This window comes from Tigriopus californicus, chromosome 3 (genome assembly GCF_007210705.1).
Source record: "Tigriopus californicus strain San Diego chromosome 3, Tcal_SD_v2.1, whole genome shotgun sequence".
Classification (NCBI taxonomy): Eukaryota; Metazoa; Arthropoda; class Copepoda; order Harpacticoida; family Harpacticidae; genus Tigriopus; species Tigriopus californicus.
The window spans coordinates 9,479,227-9,501,786 of record NC_081442.1 but is presented as its reverse complement, the minus strand read 5'-3'; the positions used below and the strand labels follow the sequence as shown (position 1 = coordinate 9,501,786).

Here is a 22,560-nt window from a genome sequence, read left to right as displayed (position 1 = left end):
TCAATGTAAAGGATTTGTATTTTGCGTAAAAAAAGAGTAAATCGTTAAATATCACAGTGGATGAAAGTGCATGGGCCCTTACACGCCATTGCCTCCGCGGGTTAATAGTAAAGTAAGAAAATGCTCATCTTTTCTTGGCAAAGAACGGTCGCGGTTTCTTCAATGTAGATAAAAACTAGTCTCGTTCCATACGCTTCAATATTCGCTTCATCCACGACCTCGCAGGACTTGAGGATGCTCGAATCGTCGGCGATAAAGATTCCATCCAATATGTACCACGGGAGAGAGGCGAACATTCCTTTCCCTGTCATCAAGATGCTTGGTGCTCCTGTTCCAAGGCATATTTCTCTTCCCGAATATGGCGGGTACGATTGAACGCCTCTGTCTTCATAAAATCAATGCTTTTGTAGGCGGTAGAGTTCGAGCTTGATTGCAAAGGATCCCCGCTCATTGGAAATTGTGGCGAAAATCCCGATCTAGACATGCCTGACATCGATACGGAATCCCCATGAAGTCGGGAGGAATCCGTCTCATCCGTTGAAGGCAGGTCCAGATCAATGTAGGCCACTGGACTTCGCTCGTATTGTTCTGCTGGGATCATGGTTAGTTTCTGACCGCCATAACTGGCTTGAGACTCGAATGACGGCAAATAGAAGTAGATCTGGAATAAACATTTGAAGGTGGGTTGGATGAGACTGAATGATTCGGAGATGTGAGGGGTCTGAGGAACTCACTTGTTCTTCTTCGTTGTCATCCTTGGGACGAAGAGGTGCGTGGAATGTGTCATCGAAAGTGAACCTTTGGTCCATGTGTTCCTCGGAGATGCTTGCCTCATCGGATGAATCGTCTGCCGTCGAGTTAAAGTGACGTTGTAGAGTCTTGGATTGGGAGTGGTGGGCGTGGTTTTGGTGGTTATGATGGTGGTGGTGATGGTGACGAGACGAATCGAACCGATTTGTTCCACTGGTGCTTTGACTTCGACCATGAATTGGAGCCGGATGATGGGGAAGATTATTATGGTGGAGTTGATGATTGGACCCGGATGTCATCAAGTTCATCTCAGAGGCAACTAAAAAAATCCAAGGGTTTTAAATCATCTTAAGCATCGAAAAATATCTGATTCGCCATTTTGATCCCTGCCCTTCTTTTGAAACCTATGGAATGAAGGCTGTTTGAGATTCCTGAGTAAACGTACCTGCGTTCGGAGGCTTGAGCGCACGCTGAACTGGGGGTGCTCGTCTGAATGAGGTATTCGGATTGAGAGTTGCAAATCCCAAGGGAGGTCCGGGACTGTGACTGGATTTCCCAGACCTCTTCGATTTTTGGTTCGACCCTAGGGCGGCCAATCCTCCCATTCGTTTGGGATCCACCGTGGCCGATTTGCCAAATGCATCTCTTCCCGGCTTCATATCCCTCAAAACAGATGGACTGGCCTTGGATTGCTCCCCATTATAGTTATTATTAGCTTCCACGGATCCCGTGGGTCCACTCATGAAACGTTCTCGAATACGAGTCGCTGTGCCTTTGTGGTTGGAGCTCGCATTGTTATGGGCCGCCTGCGCCATTTCTGTCTGATAGAGCACTTTCATATCATTGGAGTTCGCATAATTGCCATGGGAAACTGGCCCGAGTGCTTGTGGATTGGCGTTGGGAATGGGGCGGTTGAGTAGATGGGCGGGCTTAGGAGGACGACTTGGGGGTAGAAGGGCGTTCTGAAGTCGGTCACTTAAGCCATTGGGTGACAAGGGAGGATGGTTTTCGCCTGTGGAAGGAAAGAAGACCGAATCATCCCCCATCTCCGACCCCGACACATTGGTCGGCGGTGAAGGGATCTGATTGCCACCCGGTGAGGAATGGGTTTGCAAGTGCTTGGGAAGACCTCCACTATGACACGTGGATATGTGGATGTACGGACTGGAGATCAAGGGGTTCGAAACCGGCCCCGAGGACCCCGTGGCTACGGTTCGGGGAGCGTGGGTGGCATTCAAGTCGGCTATGGAAAATCCAGCATCGGCTTCTGAAACAAGAAATGAATATACACGCATTAGGTTCAATTCGGTGTACGTGTGTACATACACGCAAAATGTATCGAGTATTTTGGATCTCGTACCAGTATTTTCATCCTCGGAGGTGGCTCTCAACCCGCACGCTTCACATACGATCTTGGCCCAATTGCTCATTTCTTCGAAAGTGTCCGCCGCCAAGTAAAATATCCGTTGAGGGGTTTTGATGTCAAACATGTGCTCGTATCTTTGTTTGCCGTTTTCTACAGTGAGTCCAACATCGACCTGTATGAGAAGAAAATTACAACAACCCGATCGTACAAACATCAAATGATTACTCAATTCAATAACTCACTTGTTCACATTCGTCTAAACAAATCGTTCCTTTCAGTTTTCGAAGACTTTCATCCGTGTAGTAATTGAGCACGTACTGTCCCTGAAACTGACCCGCTTGAAGCACGAACCATCGTCTTCTCCATCTCTGTAAAGCAACCGCAAACAATTCCGAAATTAGACAAAGAACACCACTTCAAAGGTCTCTTGACATCACTGACAACGAATCCGAACACGCTTGAAAAATCTTCTTCCCCCCCTAAAAAAAGCGAGCCGCTTTCTATTTTCTTTGTTGACTTGACTGTGCGTCCAATGGGAGGAAATCGCGATAAGAGATGTCCGAGATCCCTCACCATGGCAGTCAGACCTATACTTTGTCTAGCAATTGTGTGCCCGTGTTTGCTTACAACACTACTCAAATGATGACCCGAGTCTGATAAGAACGCCTAATTCCACGAAAAAGGCGAGAAAAAATTACCCCTAACCAGGACACCCTACATACTGTACAGTACAGGCATAGTAATCAGCAAACATGGGTCGCATTGTTCGCATCCCAGATCGTCGAGTTTAGTCTGATAACAATGTCTTGAAGTGATAAGATACCGTCAGGTGCTCAATTGAGCGAGATTGAAACGTTCGTGTCAATACTGGCGTAGAATGAAAACAAAAATAACAATTTTAAACTATGCATTCGTAAAGTTAAACTTTAAGAGCTGTGCAGGGTTATTTTAATTATGCCTTTTTACACAAAAATTGATTTTCCTCACTTTTTTGAAATTTGAAGGGCTCATGAGACAAGAAGGGACAAAAAGTGCAAAATGATATAGCTTGTTGGAAATCAATCGAATCAGGAAACTTAGAAGCGCTGATCATGTGCTGTTTTAGGGCAAAATTACTGTCGGATAAAGCTAACAAATGCAAGTGTACTAATGATAAAGCTAAAAACCAACAATCGCGTCTCCATTTATGACATGGCAAAAATTACAATATTTCTCTTTTGGAGGGGGGGGGGGGAAGGCTCTTTAACCAGTTCCATGAAATGTGCGAGTAAACAACTACAGGGTTGGGAACAATTATGAGTGAACGATATCTATCTCAAACAATTTGGTTTGGGACCATTCCAATTTCAAATTTTTGGCCATGGCATATGAGAAGTTTTCGAATGATTTGTGTACGTACATTTGCAAAGTAAAAAGCTTGTCAGGATAATCACCAATCGGCTCCAAAATCGACATATCTTTCCGCCTATGAACTCATTGTGCCAAATGTTAGGAATTTTCAAGCGGCCTTCTTCAGTTTTGAAGACCGCAAGCGTCTCTAATTTGATCGACCTAAACGAGTTTGATCCCAAGTTTTTGTAGTGTGCATACTCAAATGAGAGAACAATTGATGCATAGAAACTTAATTTAGGGGCCACATGATCGGCACGTATGCCCATCCTAACCTATATGAAGTTGGGAACTTTTACAACGCAAATATTATTTGGGAAGAGCTTGTTTTTTGGGGCAGAGACCTTGTTGACTTCTCACATTTCAAAATGGTTCTAAGCCTTCAATGAAGACTCGGAGTAAATATGAGAATCCAAACTCTTTTCTCAAGAAACATCAAATTTATATTCCTGTTACGGTTCACGTAGATTCATAGTTTCACCTATGAAGGTGGAAGTCGGTGTCCATTCATTTGACACTCGATCAGAATATTGCTCTTCGAACCGTTAACGCTCTTTTTTGATCACCCAGCTACGAAAACTGTACTGCACTTATTTTCAATTTCACACTTTCTTTTGTCATTTGAGATTTATTCAAATTCACGAGAATAAAAAAATGAAATGTGACATGATTTTTGACCTAAATATCGCAAATAAATTGTCCGTCTTGCCGTCGTTAAAGAACAGAAACACTAAAACACTAAAAGAGAATCGCACACCGTAGTGGGACAAAAGCCGATCAATGAAAATGGGATTATAATTGTGACTACCAACATTACTCAATCACTCTACTACACACACAGACTTCCCCCATGTCAAAAGTCGTGAAATGATTTTTTTTTCTTCAATTGCACGCTTTGATTTTGTTTTTCTCTTCTCGATGATTTGGGCGACGGGGGCAAAGGCTTTATGAATGAAGAGCTAAAGTTCAAGAAAGAAAGTGACCTCCTACAACCAAATATCCTCCCTCTCTCCTATCGTCTCGCATGTGGTGGGCCAATGGGCTTGCCACATTGTACAATATCCAGAAGACCCGAGAAAATTAAACCGCAGCGGAAGTCGGAAAAGACGAACCAACATTAAAGGGGGAGGGGGGGAGTTCACCGACAGACTGGGTTCCTTGATCTTTCTCCTCGCCAGGAAGATCATCCTTGAGACTTGCGACACGGGCAGGAAATCTCCAAGTCGGATCGATAAGTTCATGTCAAGTCGAGATTTTTTGCGACCGGTGGTTGGTTCCCGATGAGAATAAGAAGAACAACGACAACAATGATCAATTCCTGGTCGGGGTTTGTTATCGGAATTCATCATTAGTGGAACGCATGGGCGGCGAAACCTAGCTCTGATTCGAATCATGGGCGTGAAGAGGCTAAGAAATGAATTCTTTTATTAATTTGGACGCGTCCACCCACCCACATTTGGCATAATCACCGATAGATTGATGATGTCAGTGGGTTCTTGGGTTGTGAGGATACGAGTTCAATATTTATTTGTTCATATTTCTCATTTCTAGTGCTATCCAACCTTGCATGAAAACTAGTCGTTGAGACTTCAATCAGAGCTCAGACTGGATAACAATTTCCAGTATGGCGTGATTAATTTTCATGTATTCATTTCAATTTGCGGTCACCATGTGGCGAACTTGAAGTGACAGAACATAATTAAGATGAAGGGCAATCCCAGATTTTCCCCCTCCACTTTGGGTGTGCCCTGATTTCAAATCGCGCGATCGTGAAATCGTGAGAATGAAGTGTAAGTGTGGGTGACATCCATTGAGATGTTTCTCTCGAGGAGACACTCTATATTGAGCTACGTTCGTATCGCACTTTGGCAAGAATCAGGAAAAAAAACACTTTCCAGCCCCTGGAGAGACGGAGATTTTTGCTCCATTTCTATTTCCAAGTCGGGGCTTGCATTGTTCGGAACAAAGCAAATTTATCGTTTCCCTAAGGGGAAAGTGATCTGGATTGGCCAGCTTCACTTTAGCCAATTGAGAGATAAACTTTGGACAATAGACGATTGGTCGAGGCTTTCCTTACAAGAGCGATTATAATAAGCGAATAGCTTCAATTCTGTGAATAGAGCACACTTTCTAGTGAAATACTTGACACGAATCACCATGCAGGGGTTTAAATTCGAACTTGTTCACTGACTATCATAAATATGAAGTTTTCAAGTCAGGTTGCGGAGAAAAATCTTCCAAACAAATGGCATGAAATTAGTTTGAAGAATCCCAAGAATTCCAAGCGGTCCATTTCAATTGCATCTATCTTTGCTGAGAATGAGGCACGCTCTTACTCAAGTCCGTGCATGTTTCGGTACTTGAGGATCTCCATCTCAGCGAAATCACGCATTTTGGGAGAAACATTCAATTGTTTTAGATGCATCTGAGTTCTGCACCGTCGTCGAATGCATGGCAATGCTGGATCCAAAAATGATTTGCATTTTCATGTTGACGAACACTTAGAAAGGTCAAACACACACACACACAAAGGAGTAAGTAAGAGAAGACTCCTCCAACTGGTTTGTGTTCATTGGTTTTGGGCACATTGCGAGGGGCAAATTTATTTTACAAAAAGTCCATTAAATTTATGAAGAGTTCTACTTTTTTGTTAACATATAAGGTCGCGCCGATGAGTTAATGCACGTTTTTCGTTCGAGAGGTAGGCCTTAAAAGGTCTTTAAAGAGAGCAGATTTTGTTTGTCGACGACCCTCGGAAGATCAATCAAGATCGTTGGCGACACAAATTAGCTTTTGAAGACGAGTGATCTTTCTTGTGCATACAAAGTTTTTATGAATAAAAGTGTTGGTGCTGCATCGAAAGCAGCAACAAATGTAAGTCATTAGTTGGTCACAAAGAAATTCGACCTACGAATTCATTTGAGTTCCCAACATGACAAAATTTCGTCCTGGCCAATGGAAATCTAACTGATCTTGACCTAACACGTGATTGTCAGTGCCCATGCACTAAATATCGCCTGGTGTGTCCAAAATGATCACATTTCTAAGCAATTTACGATCACATCAATAACTATCCTCATTATGAATTTATACCTCTCGCTGAGCGAAGTGGGAACAAAAACTCCCTTTGATTGACATTCATTTACCTGAAGAGTTCCAAGTTCTGACGGAGAATCGAGGCTAATCTCTTTGATCTCGTCGCTCTCAAGCTCTTGGCTTTGTTGTTAGCAGTGATAGTAGTAGAGTCGACGAGGAAGAAGGGGAAGGAAGACGATCTCTAAACCAAGTACCAATTCCCAGAATGAACCTGCGATTCACCAAGAAATTTCACAACTTCCCACTGGCACCTCTGTTGAATGACTGTCAGAGCGTTCTTTCTTCATAAGTGAAGATCTGGAGATCGACGGGCCAACGAATGAACGAATGAACGGATGGATGGATGTTTTCCCGACCTACAGTACACTTGCAAAGCCCTCGCTTGGCGTTTTAAGAAACGTGTCTTGTCGTATTTGTGAAGGAGAGACCCCCGGAAGGCGCTTTTGCTTCGACGAGACGGATTCTTTGAATACAGGAATACAGGCCATGGTTGCTTTGTATGTGTACAGTATGTACCAAGTACGAGATGGAAGCCAGTAGAAACGTCGAGTTGGGCGGGAACGAAAACCAGAGGAAATGTGACAGTTCCAACAAGAAACCCTCCTGCCGTTGACAAACTATGCAGATGCAAATGATGGAACAATCGGGCTGAATCTATTGCTTGACAGATCTCTATCTCGGCATTCTGGCTGGTATTGGCTTTGGATTGTTTGAATCGATCCAATGACGAGAGATGCTCTGGTTACCAATGCTATTGAAACTTCAGGGAAAGTTTGATCAAAAACGAGAAACATGGGAATTCTTCGACATTTTTGTTGACCACGGAGGAATTTGAGACAAAATAACAACCTGAATGAATCAAGTAACCAAGTGCGGATTCCATCAAGAATTAAAGCTGTTTCCACCGTATTAACGAACACAATCAAAGAAATATTTATCTTATTTCTAATAGTGACGACTATTGAAGAATGGACGTGTATGCTTGAGAAATTGCCGCCATCGTCGCATCGTCCAAGGCAGGGGGTCTCCATTCTCTTCAATGACGAGAGACATGTCGAAAGATGTGGGAATGGGCGTCTTTTGGCACTACTCGGGCGAAGAAGATCGGCCGATAAATTCTAATTGATCGGAAGCTACCTTGACTTGACATTTGGCGAGCTCGCCTCCCAAATCTCTCATCCGAGAACGAGCAAACAAGTGCCTCCGAGTTCCTTCTAGTAAACGATGAGTTTGCACGCTTGGCTGACTCGACTGATCCATCCATGTTTGTTGGATGCATCCATCTCTTTCTCTCTCTCCGCCCTAGGTTCCGTTTTGAAGAAGTGATTATGATTCATAATCAGAATTAGAATTTGAAGGGGAAAAAAGCACTAGAAAATATACGAAGTCGCTGAGGAAATACTCGAGTGGGTTCGAGCAATTTTCTTCGATCATATAAGCGAGAAAGTGCATTCGAGAATTGCGGAAAGAAGCAAAGTGCCTCGATTTCCCAACTTCCAAGTCAGAAACTCAGCAGGGCAACCGCACCTTGGAATAAAAGCTCGAATGCAGCTCATTAACTGAGATATTCGGTCGGAATAAAATGCTCATTCATTCAAGAATTCAGTCGCAATGGGTACAGGGTGAGGAGAGAGAGAGAGGGGGGCGGTGAATGGCTGGGTGAGGAGATTCGGAGATGCATAGAGGTAAAGATCAAGGCCATGAGCCTTAACCACCCTGTACCATCCATCTCCCGACAGGAACTTCTCCCACCTAGGGAGCCCCATCCAATCGCGATCTTGACGAATAAAAACATGGGAGATGGAGGAAACCGTTTTCGCGTTCTACGCGTTCTACGAGTACTATTGGCCCATCAAATCCAACATCTCGACACGGTGGGAATGACTTTGATTCTAGGTAGAATATTAATTGAAGCTGTTCTCTCTTTTAAAATGCTTGCTCGAGAGAATTTGTCCCAGATCTTATCGATCCAGGGTAAATGAAAGTTGTTAAAGCCAGTCTGCATTTTTCAGAGATCTTTTGCGTCAACAAAAAGGAGAGTCATGATCTTGGAACATGAAATGATCTGAATCACTATTTGCGTCGTAGTCCTGACAATGGACTTCTATCAAACTGACTTCTGTTTTTTACTCGAGATGAATGTCTTTCGCCCTGTGTACCCCTCCAAGGCGAATTTGATCTTTCCTCCAAGCGCAACCCATATATGGGGATGAAATAATGGTTTCGATTCGCTTCATCGTGAAAATTTAGAGCCCGTGAAAACCCACATGAAATCCAATCTGCTTTTCGAAGGGTGAAAAACGCATACAGAGTCTTCAAAATCTTTTTCGTTGTGGTACTCTTCCAGAAAAACCAGCAATGCTCGATCCAACCCAAAGTGACAGGGAGAATGTGTCAATATTTGACTACCGAGAAAAGGACGAAAGAAAGGAGTGGCTGGTGGTGGTCATATTACTCTCGAAAGTGGCCTTCTCACTTGTTGTCACGGATCTGATTAGCTTGAGGTGACACACGTCAATCCGGAGAGACCTCCTCGACCCAATTCGGAGGAACTTGCTTGTTTTTGTACCGATGCCAATGAATGGTGCCCCCAATGCAGGGCTGTTCATGCCGCAACATAGAGCACCTTCCGAGTTAATAAGATTGAATGGCACAAAACTGGGATTTCAACAACTTAGTAGTGTTAGTCAGAAGGAACCCGTGAAGAAGATCACAACTTTGAGCCTATTTTGTGCTTCGATGAATAGCGTTGAATTACAAATGTCCAACATTTAGGAAAGGATGAAAGGTTATTCTTCAGCGATTGGTCAGCATCCAAGTATTACTCATTAACATAGCTTCAGACAAGTTAGCCAACAGTCTTCTCAAATTAGAGGAATGAACACATACAGAGTTAAGCCACTCGCCCTTTTTGTCAATGCACTTTGAGTCATATTCTTGCTTTTTATTACATTATGTATCAGAGACTTAATCGAAGGCTGCTCGGGATAAAATATTTTAGTTAAATCATCTCTACCAACTTCTAGGGATTAATTTTTTTGTTATCATAAATCGGTCTAGCTTGGCTCATTATCTTTTTCAATCCTCAGGATAAGAAAATGCGCTGAATCTACAAGTCTACAAGAAATGTTCAGTTTCACTCGAGGCGACAACTTTGTTTCCAGATGTAGAGTCACCATTGCATTAGCTGATCCTTTTTACCATTTTGTACTTCCCGCTTCGATGACGTCATGAAAGAGGTTGGTTTTTGGGGGTTGTGTTTTTTGGAAAGGATTAGAAAGAGACGACCGGGAGTCGAATAAAGGACAAAAACGTGTTTCCAATACCAATTCTTTCCGGACGCTAAACAGAATTGAAAAATGGTAGTCCCTAGTTTATTCAGTCAATTTAAGGGTATTAAGCCCAACTTTAGACTTGAAGCCAAATTTTTCTAAAGGAGTTGGTAGGACTTGTATTCGAACCCGTCTTAAAACCGTCAAATCTAAATGAACGCCCAAAGGTAAGCTTTGCTATCGGAACTATCTATGGAGCAAGCTACCGATTGACCGATGGTTCCAAATTTCATTCCCGGCGGTCCAAATCGGACCAGCACGGCTAATGGTTGACCACTCCACCTTATCTCATCTGTGATGTATGTCAGCCAAGAGGTAACCCAAGCTCATGATCTATGAATGATCCATCCAAGCCAGATAACACAGCTCAGTAGGTACAAGTTCTAGATTGTCAAAGAATACCCCAGTAGTAGTGATCAGGCATCCAAAATTGACTCACGGCTTTCAGGAAGCTGGGTTGTCGATGGCCCGTTTGTTCCAAGGGCGGAGATTTGATGAGCCAGCCATAGTGGAGCATTTGGTCGTTCTCCATAGTTGGAAAACACTCTGGACACGTGAGATCACCCAGATACACTGAGCACAGCCAAACACCCAAGAGGAACGAAGCAGGCCGAGAGGTAGTAAATTTTGCGAGTTATCTAAGGAAAGTTCCCACTTGCCACCACAAAACCCACAAAAGTTCTCAGAGCAAACAGAGAAGACTGACACAAAATGGCAAGGTGACGGATAAGAACCTAGTTGAACAGTGTCAATGGCTTAGTCAAGTTAGAAATGGGTAGTAAGGGAAGTAAGAGGGTAAGAAAAAAGGTACTTGAAGAAGTATTGGGATATTTTGTAGGAAATGGGTTAATTTTAACTGCGATTTATGTGGGTTTGAGGCATGGACTTGGAAATAGGCTGATTTTGAAAATCTGAAAATGATCACGCTTAAAGAAAGGGTGGAGAAGGCCTTCTCATATTTGCAACCGAAGAGAATCAGGGTTGGAAAATACTTTTAAAATTGAGCCAGACTTCTGTTTTGAAATCGCTTATTCATATCAGAAATAATAAATTTACCTTAATAAAAATATTGCAACATTTGTTTTTGATTGCATTCTAATATATATTTTTTGACATTTAATTGCTCAAAAGGAGAATAGGTGGGGTAATGTGTAACTAATTCGATCATACTTGGTGCTTTCGCACCTGCCACAAAAATAAGAGAAGTTAGGGCTGCCAGAAATATTTTTAACCAAATGAGCTGAACAATCCTTTCTAATTCATGATGTTCTTCTCATTTTTCTTGGATCTATTTTGTCAAAAGCTTCGATTAAATTCAAAATCATAGACCATGTCAAAATCAGCATTGGCAGCCCTGACTGCTTCTTTTGTGCTCTTCTGACCCTGAATAAATTCGTACAAATCCGCTCAAATGCAATCAAAGTCCCGACTCCGAACCAAAAATATCTATAGCAATCCTCGCATTTGTCATAGAAGTCCAAGCACGCCTTATATTAATCAAATTTCATAATCTCTTTGTCTGCTTAGTCCTGACTAGAGATAGTCCTGACCGTCCTCCTGACCTTTATCGAAAAATACCCCTGGCGACTGAAAATCGCACTGCTTAACCCCAACACAACCCCCATTTCATTGGAGATAACCGGTCCAGCGCTGCCATTTGCTCAAAGACCATGCAGGCCAAACATTAAATGTTTCATTGCCAAACAGGATAGACAATCCTTTGCGCCGGGCTGTTCAAATAATGAATTGATCATCTGTATTACAATAGCACCAACTTGGTTTTCATGAATTCCTGCATTATCACATTGAATACAATTTTCCTAAATGATTGCTGTGATGTTCGCAAACTAACTGCTCAATCCAGCTTTTACAATAAACGAGTCAATTAAGATCCTTAACTATTTGAATTGACCAAGGTTAGGTTAAAAAAAAAAGACCAATTGATCATAACTAAAAAGGGATTTAGGTCATCATACAATTTTTTTTCGTTCAATCGCTTTGAGAGCACCTTCAAGTCTTTGAGAATCTTGGTTAGTTAGAACATTCATGAACAAATACAACATGGATGAAAATGAATGTTTGGGTGGAGAATTGACATTTTGGAATCAAGTAAACGTATTGCATTCTTCCTCAAACGAGACTGGTCCCAGGTTGGGACAACTACATTTTTCTATTTTCACCTCAATCAAACAACCGGTTCAAAGTTATCCATCCCCCTCAAAGCGCACTACATACTGTTGGACAGAATGGATTTGCTAGTCCTCTTGTGGTAGTTGAATTCCCGAAGAGAGCTGAATCATTGGCCCTGTATCTATCTATCTATTTATGTACTGTATTTTCAGGGGAGTATAACATTTGATCCAGTCCATTGATTGAGCTGAAGCTAGAAATAAGCCATGGGCCAAGGACCTCTGTGCCCGGGCCAGTCCTACTTGAAGCGAAATGCATTACATTCACTCACTTCCAAACCGATTAACGCTACAACTCGAACAATCTCATCCATCCAGTGTAGGAGGCATTTTTTGCTTAAGGTTAGACTGGCACAGGTTTTGGCTAAGCTTTCCAGATCAACCTTATATTCAAGAACCGCCCACCGTGATTCGTGGGTGGGTCAAATATTGTCAATCGATTAAGACAGATCGATGTTCTATTTGGAAAGCCATCTGACCCCCATGATGACAAATATGGGATGCTGGTTTTTTTTTGATTAGGTTGACTGCTTCTCCACTAGAGGGCGCGATCAGCTATTCCCGAAAAACGGAGGAGGATCTGTGGGAACTTTGAGAGCCTTGAACGGCGTTGACCTCTGGTGCCTGCCTGCCTGCCCGCCCCCATACCTCCACGCCCCCACGCCCTATGAATCCAATCCCCACCCCTACCACCTGACCAGACCTAAATGAGGGTGGTCAGGGGGTGGTGACACCATGTCTGCGGCTTTGAACCGAGCCACGCCCCAGCCACCGCGTTCGGCCTCACTCACGCCCATCGAATTGCCCGATTCGGTCACGCCCCTCGCCACCCCTCCACCCAAAGCCCGGTCGCCCAAACGCGGCAGTAACACCACGGTTCTCAACAAGGTGAAGGCCAAATTATCGCGCTCTTTGTCGCTGACCGGTTCTTTCAAAGAGAATCACGCCCCTCAATCCAGTTCCACCCAACCCACCACGCCCTTAGTGGCCTTACGCTCGCACTCCCACAGTCGATCCGCCCACCACGACGGGGGCGGGGCCGCTCGAGGCCCGCCCCCTCGTCGTTGCCGCTCGGAAGTGACCAGTCCTAATACCGCCCAACTTCTAGCTCGTTTTGTGGCTGCCCGCACCCAAATCACGCCCCTGCAGGACAACGGAGGCGGCGCCCCAGCCGACGCTAAAGCTGCCCGACACTCGGAGAACGGGCCGGCCTCCCAAGGGCGCGCCCTGGTGGTTCCACCTGAGTGCGCTCGTCAGTCCTCCTCGGGCGGGCGTTCAGGCCCCGCGTCCTCGTCAGGGCCCGCCGGTCCCCCGGCCACCGAGGGCATTCACTCGCCCTTGCCCAAGCATGCGCTCGGCCAGAGCCGACCGATTTTAAGTGTAGACAAGGACACGGGCATCCTGGCCGTCAACCAAATGTGGGCCTGTCCCTTTTGCGCCTTTGCTTACAACCCGGATCCGGTTCAAGCCTGCCAGAATTGCCACTCCTCACGGCGAGCCCGAGTCACCACGCCTACACCCTCGGCCCTGTCCTCGACCCTGTCCTCGACCCTGTCCTCGACCCTGTCCTCGACCCTGTCCTCGACCCTGTCCTCGACCCTGTCCTCGAATCTGCGGGATGATTTTCAGTTCGTGCCCGACGATCTCCGTTTAGCCTCCACGGCGGATTCGTCGGCCGTGAAACCGTCCTGGATTTGCGACTTTTGCACCCTGGAGAATCCCGGCCCGGCCGTGCAATGTCTGGCCTGCCGCGTCCAGGCCCCTCAGCCCGCCCAGGGCCCAGGTTGGACGTGCGAGCGGTGCACCTTGCGGAATCTCGGTCAATCCGATCAGTGTAAAGCCTGTGATAGCCTCAATCCGAGCTCGCCCGCCGCGCTCAAAGCCGCTCGGCGCGCCCAAGACGTCCAACGATGTCCGGCCTGCACCTTCGAGAATAAGAAGCATCAAACCATATGTGATCTCTGTGGCACGGTTCTCCAGACCTCGTCCGAAACCTCGCCTTCGATGCGTCAGACCCCGAAGACATCGACGACCAAGAGCCACCACCAGCATGATAACAATAATCCGGGGCCGATCTCCCAGAAACCGCCCATCACCGATTATGATACTCAACAGTATGAAACTGCGGATCGATCGGACAGCATCGTGTCCATGGCCTCAATCCGACAAGAGAGCGAGCTCATGGACGAACTCCGTCAAATCGAAGAGTCGGAGGCTAAGGAGCAATTGAATATCATCTTGGATGTCTGTCAGACGGTGAGTTGACTTAGTTGGTTTGGGGATGATTGGAGACTGGAAACCTGGTAGATCAAGGACCCGATTCTTTTCTGTTTTAGACGAATGACTCATTTGTGGACGATTCGTTTCCTCCAGCACCCAAAAGTCTCTTTCACGACACCAAAGATCCCTCCAATCATCAAGTTTCCCGATGGCTGCGTCCTCAACAGATTGCTAGTGATAATCGTGTCCAATGGACCCTGTTTCGGACGCCTTTTCCTTCGGACATTTCCCAGGGTGAGTTCGATCACACCAGGGCCTCGGTAAAAGTACCTCAGTTTACCACTGACCATTCGGTTTCAGGCATTTTGGGAAATTGCTGGCTTCTGAGCGCCCTCGCTGTTTTGGCCGAACGCGAGGATTTGGTCCGAAAAGTCATGGTGTCCAAAGACTTTTGCAAGGCCGGGGCCTACCACATCCGATTATGTAAAGATGGCCGATGGAAAACGGTGTTGGTGGACGATTTGCTGCCGTGCGATAAACGCGGTCGGCTGGTTTACTCTCAGGCCAAACGTAATCAGCTCTGGGTGCCTTTGATTGAGAAGGCAGTGGCCAAAATTCACGGTTGCTATGAGGCCTTGGTCTCTGGACGGGCCATTGAAGGCCTAGCCACACTTACTGGAGCGCCTTGCGAGAGTTTGCCCCTGCAGGTGAGGCAGAACGTGTGCTATGATGGTGTTTTTTGATTTAATGTAATGGAAGCCATGAAGCCAGCCGCCGTAGAGTATTGGTAGAACATCCGCTGTCTGATTCGATACCCTTGGTTTGTTCCTGGGCTAGCCAAGTTCAAAATTCGGTGTTATTTGATTGACAAATTAGTGGTGCTTTCGTCAGTCTAGTAAGGGCGATGTAACAATAGGGCATGTCAAATGAAGGAAGTTCAAGGAAAAATTTGGTCCGGCACTCTGATTTTGGGCATTTCGGGGAGGGGGAGAACCAAGACAAAAAAAAAATCACTGTCAACTCGCACTATCCGCCCCTTGAATTTTCAATAATCGATAAAGTGATTTTGAGTGAGCTGTGCTACAAAACCCAACAAAATGAATATATTTGGTGTAATTTGGTGAACGCACTATCAAATTGGCTTAAGACCACAATGCTAGTTGCTTAGACAAGCATGCGAAATGGAATAAATGTCAAAATCCAATGCATGCACAGTGCGGTTTGGCTGGGCATGTTTTCTTTGATTTTACTCCATGGAATAACGTCAGTTGTTTATGAACGCGTTCACTTCACAAGCCCTATTGATGATACTGTAACAATAGCCCGGACTGGGAGAACCTAAACACTTAGACACCATTCAACATTTGACTCAAAAAAAAAACAGTACTTGACCCCGCCAGAGTAGCATTTTATTTTGTCTTAAGATAATTGTGCTTGCTTTCAAATAAATCCTTAGCTTAAGTATCTCCAAAGATGCCGGCGAGCCTACTCAAAAAGGCCAAATGTTTGTAATGGTTTCATTTTGGGTGCATTTAGAGCATTTTCAACAGATATTTTTAATTTATATTACTAATTTAGTACAACCAAAAAGACTGAGCAAAACATGAAAACCCAGTTTCGATGATATCGGTAGAATGAAAATTCATTCGCTTTGAATCATTCTTCAACCTCTCAACTATCAGAAAAAAACTCCTCAGTCAACAGTCGAATGATTCTTGTTTATGGTCATGATTAAGATTGTGCAAAAAGTACATATAGATTTGGCCAATTATGCAAATAAATGTGCTCTAGAGATTGTCAATAATGCAAAAAAAACAGCAACATTCAAAATGCAAATGCTTGTTGAAATCACAAGGGGGGCAAAGAATCTTGTGCTGGGACATTGGCCAAACAAAGGAGCTAAGCTTCCAATTGACTCGTCAAACTCTGGCTTACTACTTTGTAGGATGTTCATCTATGCCTCATAGAACCCTGTCAACACCATTTCCAACGATTTTTGAGGGAGTGATACATTGGCCAATTCATGTTCACAATTTGAAGGGAAAAAAACAACAACTCTTTCCTGGAACCACAGAAAAGTGTCCCACATTAATACTAAGATCCCACTTAAGAGATGGGTATGAGGGCTATTGCATCGCCAGAATGCTATGTTCTGCAGCTTGAGTAAAATTGTGTGGCTGTTTTGTTAATTTACCCCAGAAGTTGTGAAGGCAGATGCCCAAATGTAAGACCCCAGACAAATTGTCAAAAATGAGGTTCTGTGGGACATAGATAAATATCTTGCAAAATTATTGTGAAGGCCAGTTTGACAGCTCAATATGGAGTCTTGTTTTGCTTGTTTTAAGGCCACACACGAGGCTTACCTGACTGCTTGATGAGCTCCGTAGACCAGGTGACTTATGGCATCTTTTAAAAGAAGGGGAATGTTGATGACTGAAAATAGGGATCAGTAGGTGTGGAAGGTGGCTCAAAGTGGTGTTTTTTGGTTAGTGGAGGTTTGTTTTGGAAAACAGTCTGAGAGTGGTGTGCCACTTGACTTGATTTTTAGACTAGTTGTTCGACTTGGAAAAGTGTCATAAAGACAATTTCAATTCATTTTTGGTCAAAAATTGCTGATGATGCAAATGAAATGAAACACTTCAAATATGAATAAAAAAATGAAAAACTGCCAATTGCGCAAAAAACTATCTGCACCTTTTACACATCCTTAGCCATGGTCACTGAAAGAAGACAGCACTAAAGTTTTCTTCTTTTGTCCAGAAAAGGAACAAAGGTATGTCTAAGCAAGGACACTAAAGCAAGGAAACGCCACTTTTTGTGATCACCAAACCTTTCCCGCCAAGTAAGGCCTAAACTTTTGCTGCTGAAATTTTTCAATGTCAATTATTGGCTTAAGTATTGGACAAAATATGTGACTAATATAATTTTCGTAACTATTGATTGTATGTGCATCAAACCAACCATGTAAATATACTTAAAATGACTTTTAACAATGTCTTAAAGTACAACAACTGAAAAGTGCTAGTTGGGTTTTCATGATAAAGCAAGATTTTGCTCTAAACACAATCAGTCAATACTTTTTTGCTAATAATATCATCTGAAGAAAATGGTGTCAGAAACATCTTGACCAATTTTCAAGCAATTTGGTGGACTTATTATGAAATGTGGTTCTCACTCTAGGAATGGCCCTCAATCCAAATGTAGACATATCGTAGCTCTGAGCTACATATTGTTCTTTAAACTCATTTTGATGCTTTATAATCATGGAATAATATATCTTAAGAGATATGACACTATTTTGGATGCTTTTGCAAAAACACAATTTATTGGAGTTCAAAGTTCAAATTGAAATCTAGTGCTGTACTTTGGTATTACTCTGTGCCCCTTAAATAATGCCTACCTTTCATGCAAACTTCCTAATAAGTAGAAGATTAAACTCTACTAAAAGTTAATTCATTCACTTTTCACCAATGCCTGATGTTTTTGTTTCAATAGTGTGGATTAAGACAAAATTATCAATTGTCCATCACAAATATTCTAATATGTTAACATTTATGTACAAGTATTTTTATAACCTATTTCATACATTTATTTTTATTTTGTCAGTGTAAGTTCCTCATCAATTAGTAAAATGATTCTTGTTGATTTTCTATCTATGCGTGTTTTTGAGCCAGTTTTACGCAATATTTCACTGATTTGAAAGGCAATTTTGATTGTTTTTGATTAGTTTGATGTTCATGAGTATTTCATATATTCTTCTGACTTTCAAAATTATTCAGAAATATTTGACAAATGGACGGAGTTGTATGTCAAGGAGATCATTATTAATTAAAAACACCTTAATGTACTATGCAGTACGGATAATCTTGTTTTATTCATACTGGAGTTTATGTCTTGATTCAACGCAATGGCCTAAGTTGGCGGTCAGGGGAAAGTCGTGTCGTTTCCTCTCTTTAGAGTCCCTGGTCTAAGCCGTTAAACATGGAATTTTGCTCTTCTAGGCGAGCTCGCTGCAAACTCCGGAGGAGGAACTAGACACGGATCTCATTTGGGCTCAACTTTTGTCCTCACGGAACGCAGGATTCCTGATGGGAGCCTCATGTGGAGGAGGCAATATGCGAGTCAATGACGAAGATTACAAGCAAGTTGGGCTCCGCCCTCGTCACGCCTACTCCGTGTTAGATGTCCGAGACCTGGCCGGCATGAAACTCGTCCGCATGAGAAACCCTTGGGGACACTTCTCTTGGAATGGAGACTGGTCGGATAAATCCGATCTCTGGACTGCTGAACTGAAGGAGCAACTCATGGGTAAGCTAAATAGGAGCTCTCTTAAATGAACTCTTGTTCTGACCTTATGGTAAATGCCCTCTTTCAGTTCATGGGGAGGACGACGGCGTGTTCTGGATGGCCTATGAGGATGTGTTACGATATTTTGATTGTATCGACATTTGCAAAGTTCGAAAAGACTGGAACGAAATCCGTGTCAACGGTTGTCTGCCGCCTTTCTCGTCCAAGAAACATCAAAGTTGTTTCCTCCTCACCGTCCTCGAGCCCACAGAAGTCGAGTTCTCGCTTTTTCAAGAAGGTCAAAGGTAGGCCACAGCCCCAGAGGCAGAAAAACTGGAAAAAATAATAATTCTGTTTTTAATAATTATTTTTTTGATCGACGTTTTGTAGAACATCGTCTCGGAATAGCCGTTCTCAGTTGGATCTGTGTGTGGTGATTTTCCGATCTAGCACCACTGGGCCCCCTCAACTGGGCAAATTGGTCAAATCAAGCAAGCGACAAGTCCGCGGATTCGTGGGCACTCATGTGATGCTCGAACCAGGATGCTACCTCGTTGTCAACTTGGCTTTCAACCACTGGCACACGGGTAAGGGTGAAGACATTTTAATAAAACGTCCTTTCTCTTGGAGTTTTATTCACCATTTGGCACAATTCACTATCATTAGATCTTTGGAGTGGTGTTTTCCAGAAAGATTTTGACTATTTTTGTAAGGATCCTGAGATATGTCTCTGATACAGAAAATGTTTGTCGCCTTGTTCCACAACTTGGTTCCATTAACTATGACATTTTTCATTAATATTTGGGAATAAGGGTGGAAATGGATCGATATCCCAAGCAATGCTTAGTCGGTCGCACTTTTACCAATTGATGATTACAGAAGACGTCGTAAAAACGGTTTCAATGATAATTGGTGCACATTTTTGGTCTCTTCGCCAATTCTGTCCGTCTTGGTTCCTTGATTGCAAGAAGGACGCAAAACTATGTTGAGTTAGAAATGATAATTTATTTTTATATTTTTCCCTGAGCAATGAACGAGTTCACCCAGTATCTGTCCAATCCCGAGCGTTTGAGTCCCAAAGTCATTGGAAGTAAATTTCAGTTCAGTAGAAGAATGTACGATGAAGCATGAAGAGATATTGCATTTATACTCTCTCCTTTCTCGGGCTCCTTTATTGTTTAATTTAATTCTCTCTTGATATTTGGGTAGAGAGTATGTACGTACATGCTGTTGATCCCCAGTAGTATCTTTCAAGTCAGATTTGGAACAAGTTATTGACCAAAATTCCCCATCAACCCTACATTCAAGGGCTTGCCCGGTCTGCCAACTCAAATTCGTTTCAAATTCGTTGGTAGACCAAATATTGTATAAAGTTTTAGTGGTAACAATTGAACGAATCATTGGCTTTCATTTTAGTATCACCGAGGACTACATTCCATTTAGTTGTTAGTAAAGCCAGTGAAAATCCAAACCAAAAATGTATAAAGATAACACTTTGCTTCAGGTTACAACGACTCATCCGACTTTCCCAAGTACATACTAGCCCTTCACAGCTCCAAGAAGCTACTGATCGAACAACTGAACTCCTCGTTTCATCTACTCGCAGACTCCATCATCAACCTCACCCTCGCCGAAGGTAAGATTTTGCCCATTCTCACTCACCACAAAATCGAAGCCCCACTCACAGTTTTCATTATGCTCAGGACAAAGACACGAAGGTCGTCAAGGTATGACCGCCTACTACCTCACCAAAGGCTGGGCTGGACTTGTGGTCGTGATCGAGAATCGTCACGAAAACCGTTGGGTTCATGTCAAATGCGATTGCAAGGAAAGCTACAACGTAGTCTCTACTCGGGGCGTGCTCTACACGGTAGACTCGGTCCCGCCCCTTCATAGGTATGACCTGGACCTGCTAATGGTGATAAAATGCCCTATTGGATTGTTTTTGTTTGTTTTTTTAGACAAGTCATCAATGTCCTCACTCAATTGGAAGGCTGTGGTGGCTTTTCCATTGCCCATCGACTGACTCATCGATTGTCATCGAGTGCGGGCCTTTCGGAATGGGGTCCACCCACTTCTCAGCACGAGCCACTCATTGATAGTGGAATTAGTGGGCTGCACGATCCTCGTCCGGTTTAGTAAATGGATTGATGTGCAATGTTCTTCTTGTCAATACTCTATCAAAAAAATACTCTTGGCGCATTAGGATTCGGTGTTGAAGTGCCGAAGATGATGTGAAACCGACCATTTGTGTTCAATTTTTAGGTATCAGAACTTTTTTATGTCCTTATTTGCTTCGTTGACAACGTAGCCCATACATTATTGGCATTCAAATAGAAATTACAAACATTGCACTTGAATGGTCATTAAATGTTTTATTTCTAAATTCAAATCAGATGTGATTTTTCATTCCTCTAAACAATGATGAAAACGCTTTGGGTGACAGGCTTCAACATGTCAAAGAAGACAAACGACAAACGGACTCACAATGACGTGTTTATTCACTCCAATGACAAGATTACTATACGTTGAGGTTGCGATTTTTGTTTTTGTTTTAGACAATTGAAAAATTAGAAGTGCCGTTCACAAATGCGAGGGAGCCATGGGAAGACTTGGATTCATCCCCATCACTATTCTAGATCCATCAGCGATCCGAGTCACTGGTCAGACTTAGGGAAGACGAGGATTCCTCCTGAAACTAAGTCGAATCATCCGCATGACTCGACGAAGATGTCTGTGAGGTGGATTGATTCGAAATGAAGCGATCCAGAGGCACGGATCGCAATCGGTCGTGAACCTCTTCGGGGTCCAAGATGATGGAGTCCGCATTCAAGATGTCATTACCCAGGATATCAGCTGGATCCGTGTTTGAGATGTCGTAAATGTTCACCATGACCAGGTCGCCTTTATCGTTACGATAGTAATAACCGAGAACCGAGTTCTGACGCTCGGTGACTCTCCGGATGTTTTCCAAAGTCTCTCCACCTTCGGATTCACTCGTTTGTCGGCTGGTTGTTATCGAACCCCGTCTGCAATTCAGATCAGTCACCTCAAATTAGCTGGATTTCGAAATCACGGGTTTGCCGACGAGAGCGCGCAACTAGATTACCTACCTGACAGTAGACGTAAGTTATAATACGGTATTTTCTGTACAGTATTTATGAGGTAGAACTGGTTGTTGAGTGATTGAGGTAGTCGTGGACTTTTGTACTGGCTGGTTGGGGGGGGGGAGGGACTGAAAAGCTCTAGATACACAGAGTATATAATAGAAAACGAGAGGGAATGAGGCTCAAGCCTCGGAGGCTACAACAGGGGAAGGCGACTGTTTCTCCGCTTTGAGATGAAGCGCCCAATTTGAGCGGTACTTGTTCATCTCGGCTGAGAGCTCGTAGGGCATCTTATGGCCTTGAGGGCCCAGGCCCGTTTGGCTGAGATGATACAGGCTCACGAGAGTCTCGTAGAAGCTTTGGTTGCCCTCGTCGCAGTGAGCATCGGTCGGATGATACCATGTGATCACATCATGGTTGTACCGCCTCCGAGACACCCCTCCTTCCTGCTTGGTGATGTCCTTATAGAACACCTTGCCTCCCGGGAATAAAGGACCTACGACCTCGGAGGATGTCGTGTCCTCCTGAGCGCTGCTGTTGACGACCTCAGTGGAGTCACTGAGGCCATCTGAAGTGTTAAGGAAAGGGACGGACTCGTTTTCTGTAGCTGTGAGATCGCACCTGGATCCGGTCCGAGAATGTTGCCGCGAGGATTGGAGCGAGTTCCGCTTGGAAGCAATCCTCGAGCCCAAACGAGACACACTTCGAGAGATATTTTCGGATCGGGTGGCATTCAGAAGATTGTCCGCTTGGAGTTGTCGGGCCTCTTCGTCTGTGGTCGGATCCGGATTGCTACATGAAAACGAAAACCATCCATCATGAAT

General features: G+C 43.9%; 3 protein-coding genes across 4 annotated transcripts in view; 1 reads left to right on the top strand and 2 right to left on the bottom strand.

Annotated features, from left to right (window-relative positions):
• Positions 1-10,604, bottom strand: LOC131877384 (GRB2-associated-binding protein 4-like). Of its 2 annotated transcripts, none has more exons than XM_059223028.1 (6): positions 10,373-10,604; positions 2,359-2,484; positions 2,111-2,288; positions 1,196-2,017; positions 735-1,069; positions 1-661 (listed from the first exon to the last, which is right to left on the bottom strand). In XM_059223028.1, exons 1-6 carry the CDS (start codon positions 10,463-10,465, stop codon positions 311-313), a joined length of 1,905 nt encoding a protein of 634 aa, XP_059079011.1. In that variant the 5' UTR covers positions 10,466-10,604; the 3' UTR covers positions 1-310. The 2 variants fall into 2 exon arrangements, with proteins under 2 accessions (XP_059079011.1, XP_059079010.1); XM_059223027.1 differs by lacking the exon at positions 10,373-10,604 and adding an exon at positions 2,558-2,753.
• A 2,058-nt stretch (positions 10,605-12,662) lies between these two features.
• Positions 12,663-21,021, top strand: LOC131877381 (calpain-D-like). The gene is made up of 9 exons (XM_059223021.1): positions 12,663-14,378; positions 14,459-14,636; positions 14,703-15,049; positions 18,344-18,650; positions 18,718-18,934; positions 19,020-19,216; positions 20,134-20,265; positions 20,333-20,525; positions 20,591-21,021. Exons 1-9 carry the CDS (start codon positions 12,858-12,860, stop codon positions 20,766-20,768), a joined length of 3,270 nt encoding a protein of 1,089 aa, XP_059079004.1. The 5' UTR covers positions 12,663-12,857; the 3' UTR covers positions 20,769-21,021.
• Positions 21,022-21,112: 91 nt separating this feature from the next.
• The window catches only part of LOC131878136 (uncharacterized), a 4,636-nt gene continuing 3,188 nt past the window's right edge, over positions 21,113-22,560 (bottom strand). Inside the window, exons 7-8 of the mRNA XM_059224034.1 lie at positions 22,358-22,553; positions 21,113-21,658 (exon numbers count right to left, since the gene is read on the bottom strand). Coding sequence (XP_059080017.1) covers positions 21,328-21,658; positions 22,358-22,553 — 527 coding nt within the window. The 3' untranslated portion in view covers positions 21,113-21,327. The remainder of the gene's footprint in view (positions 21,659-22,357; positions 22,554-22,560) is intronic.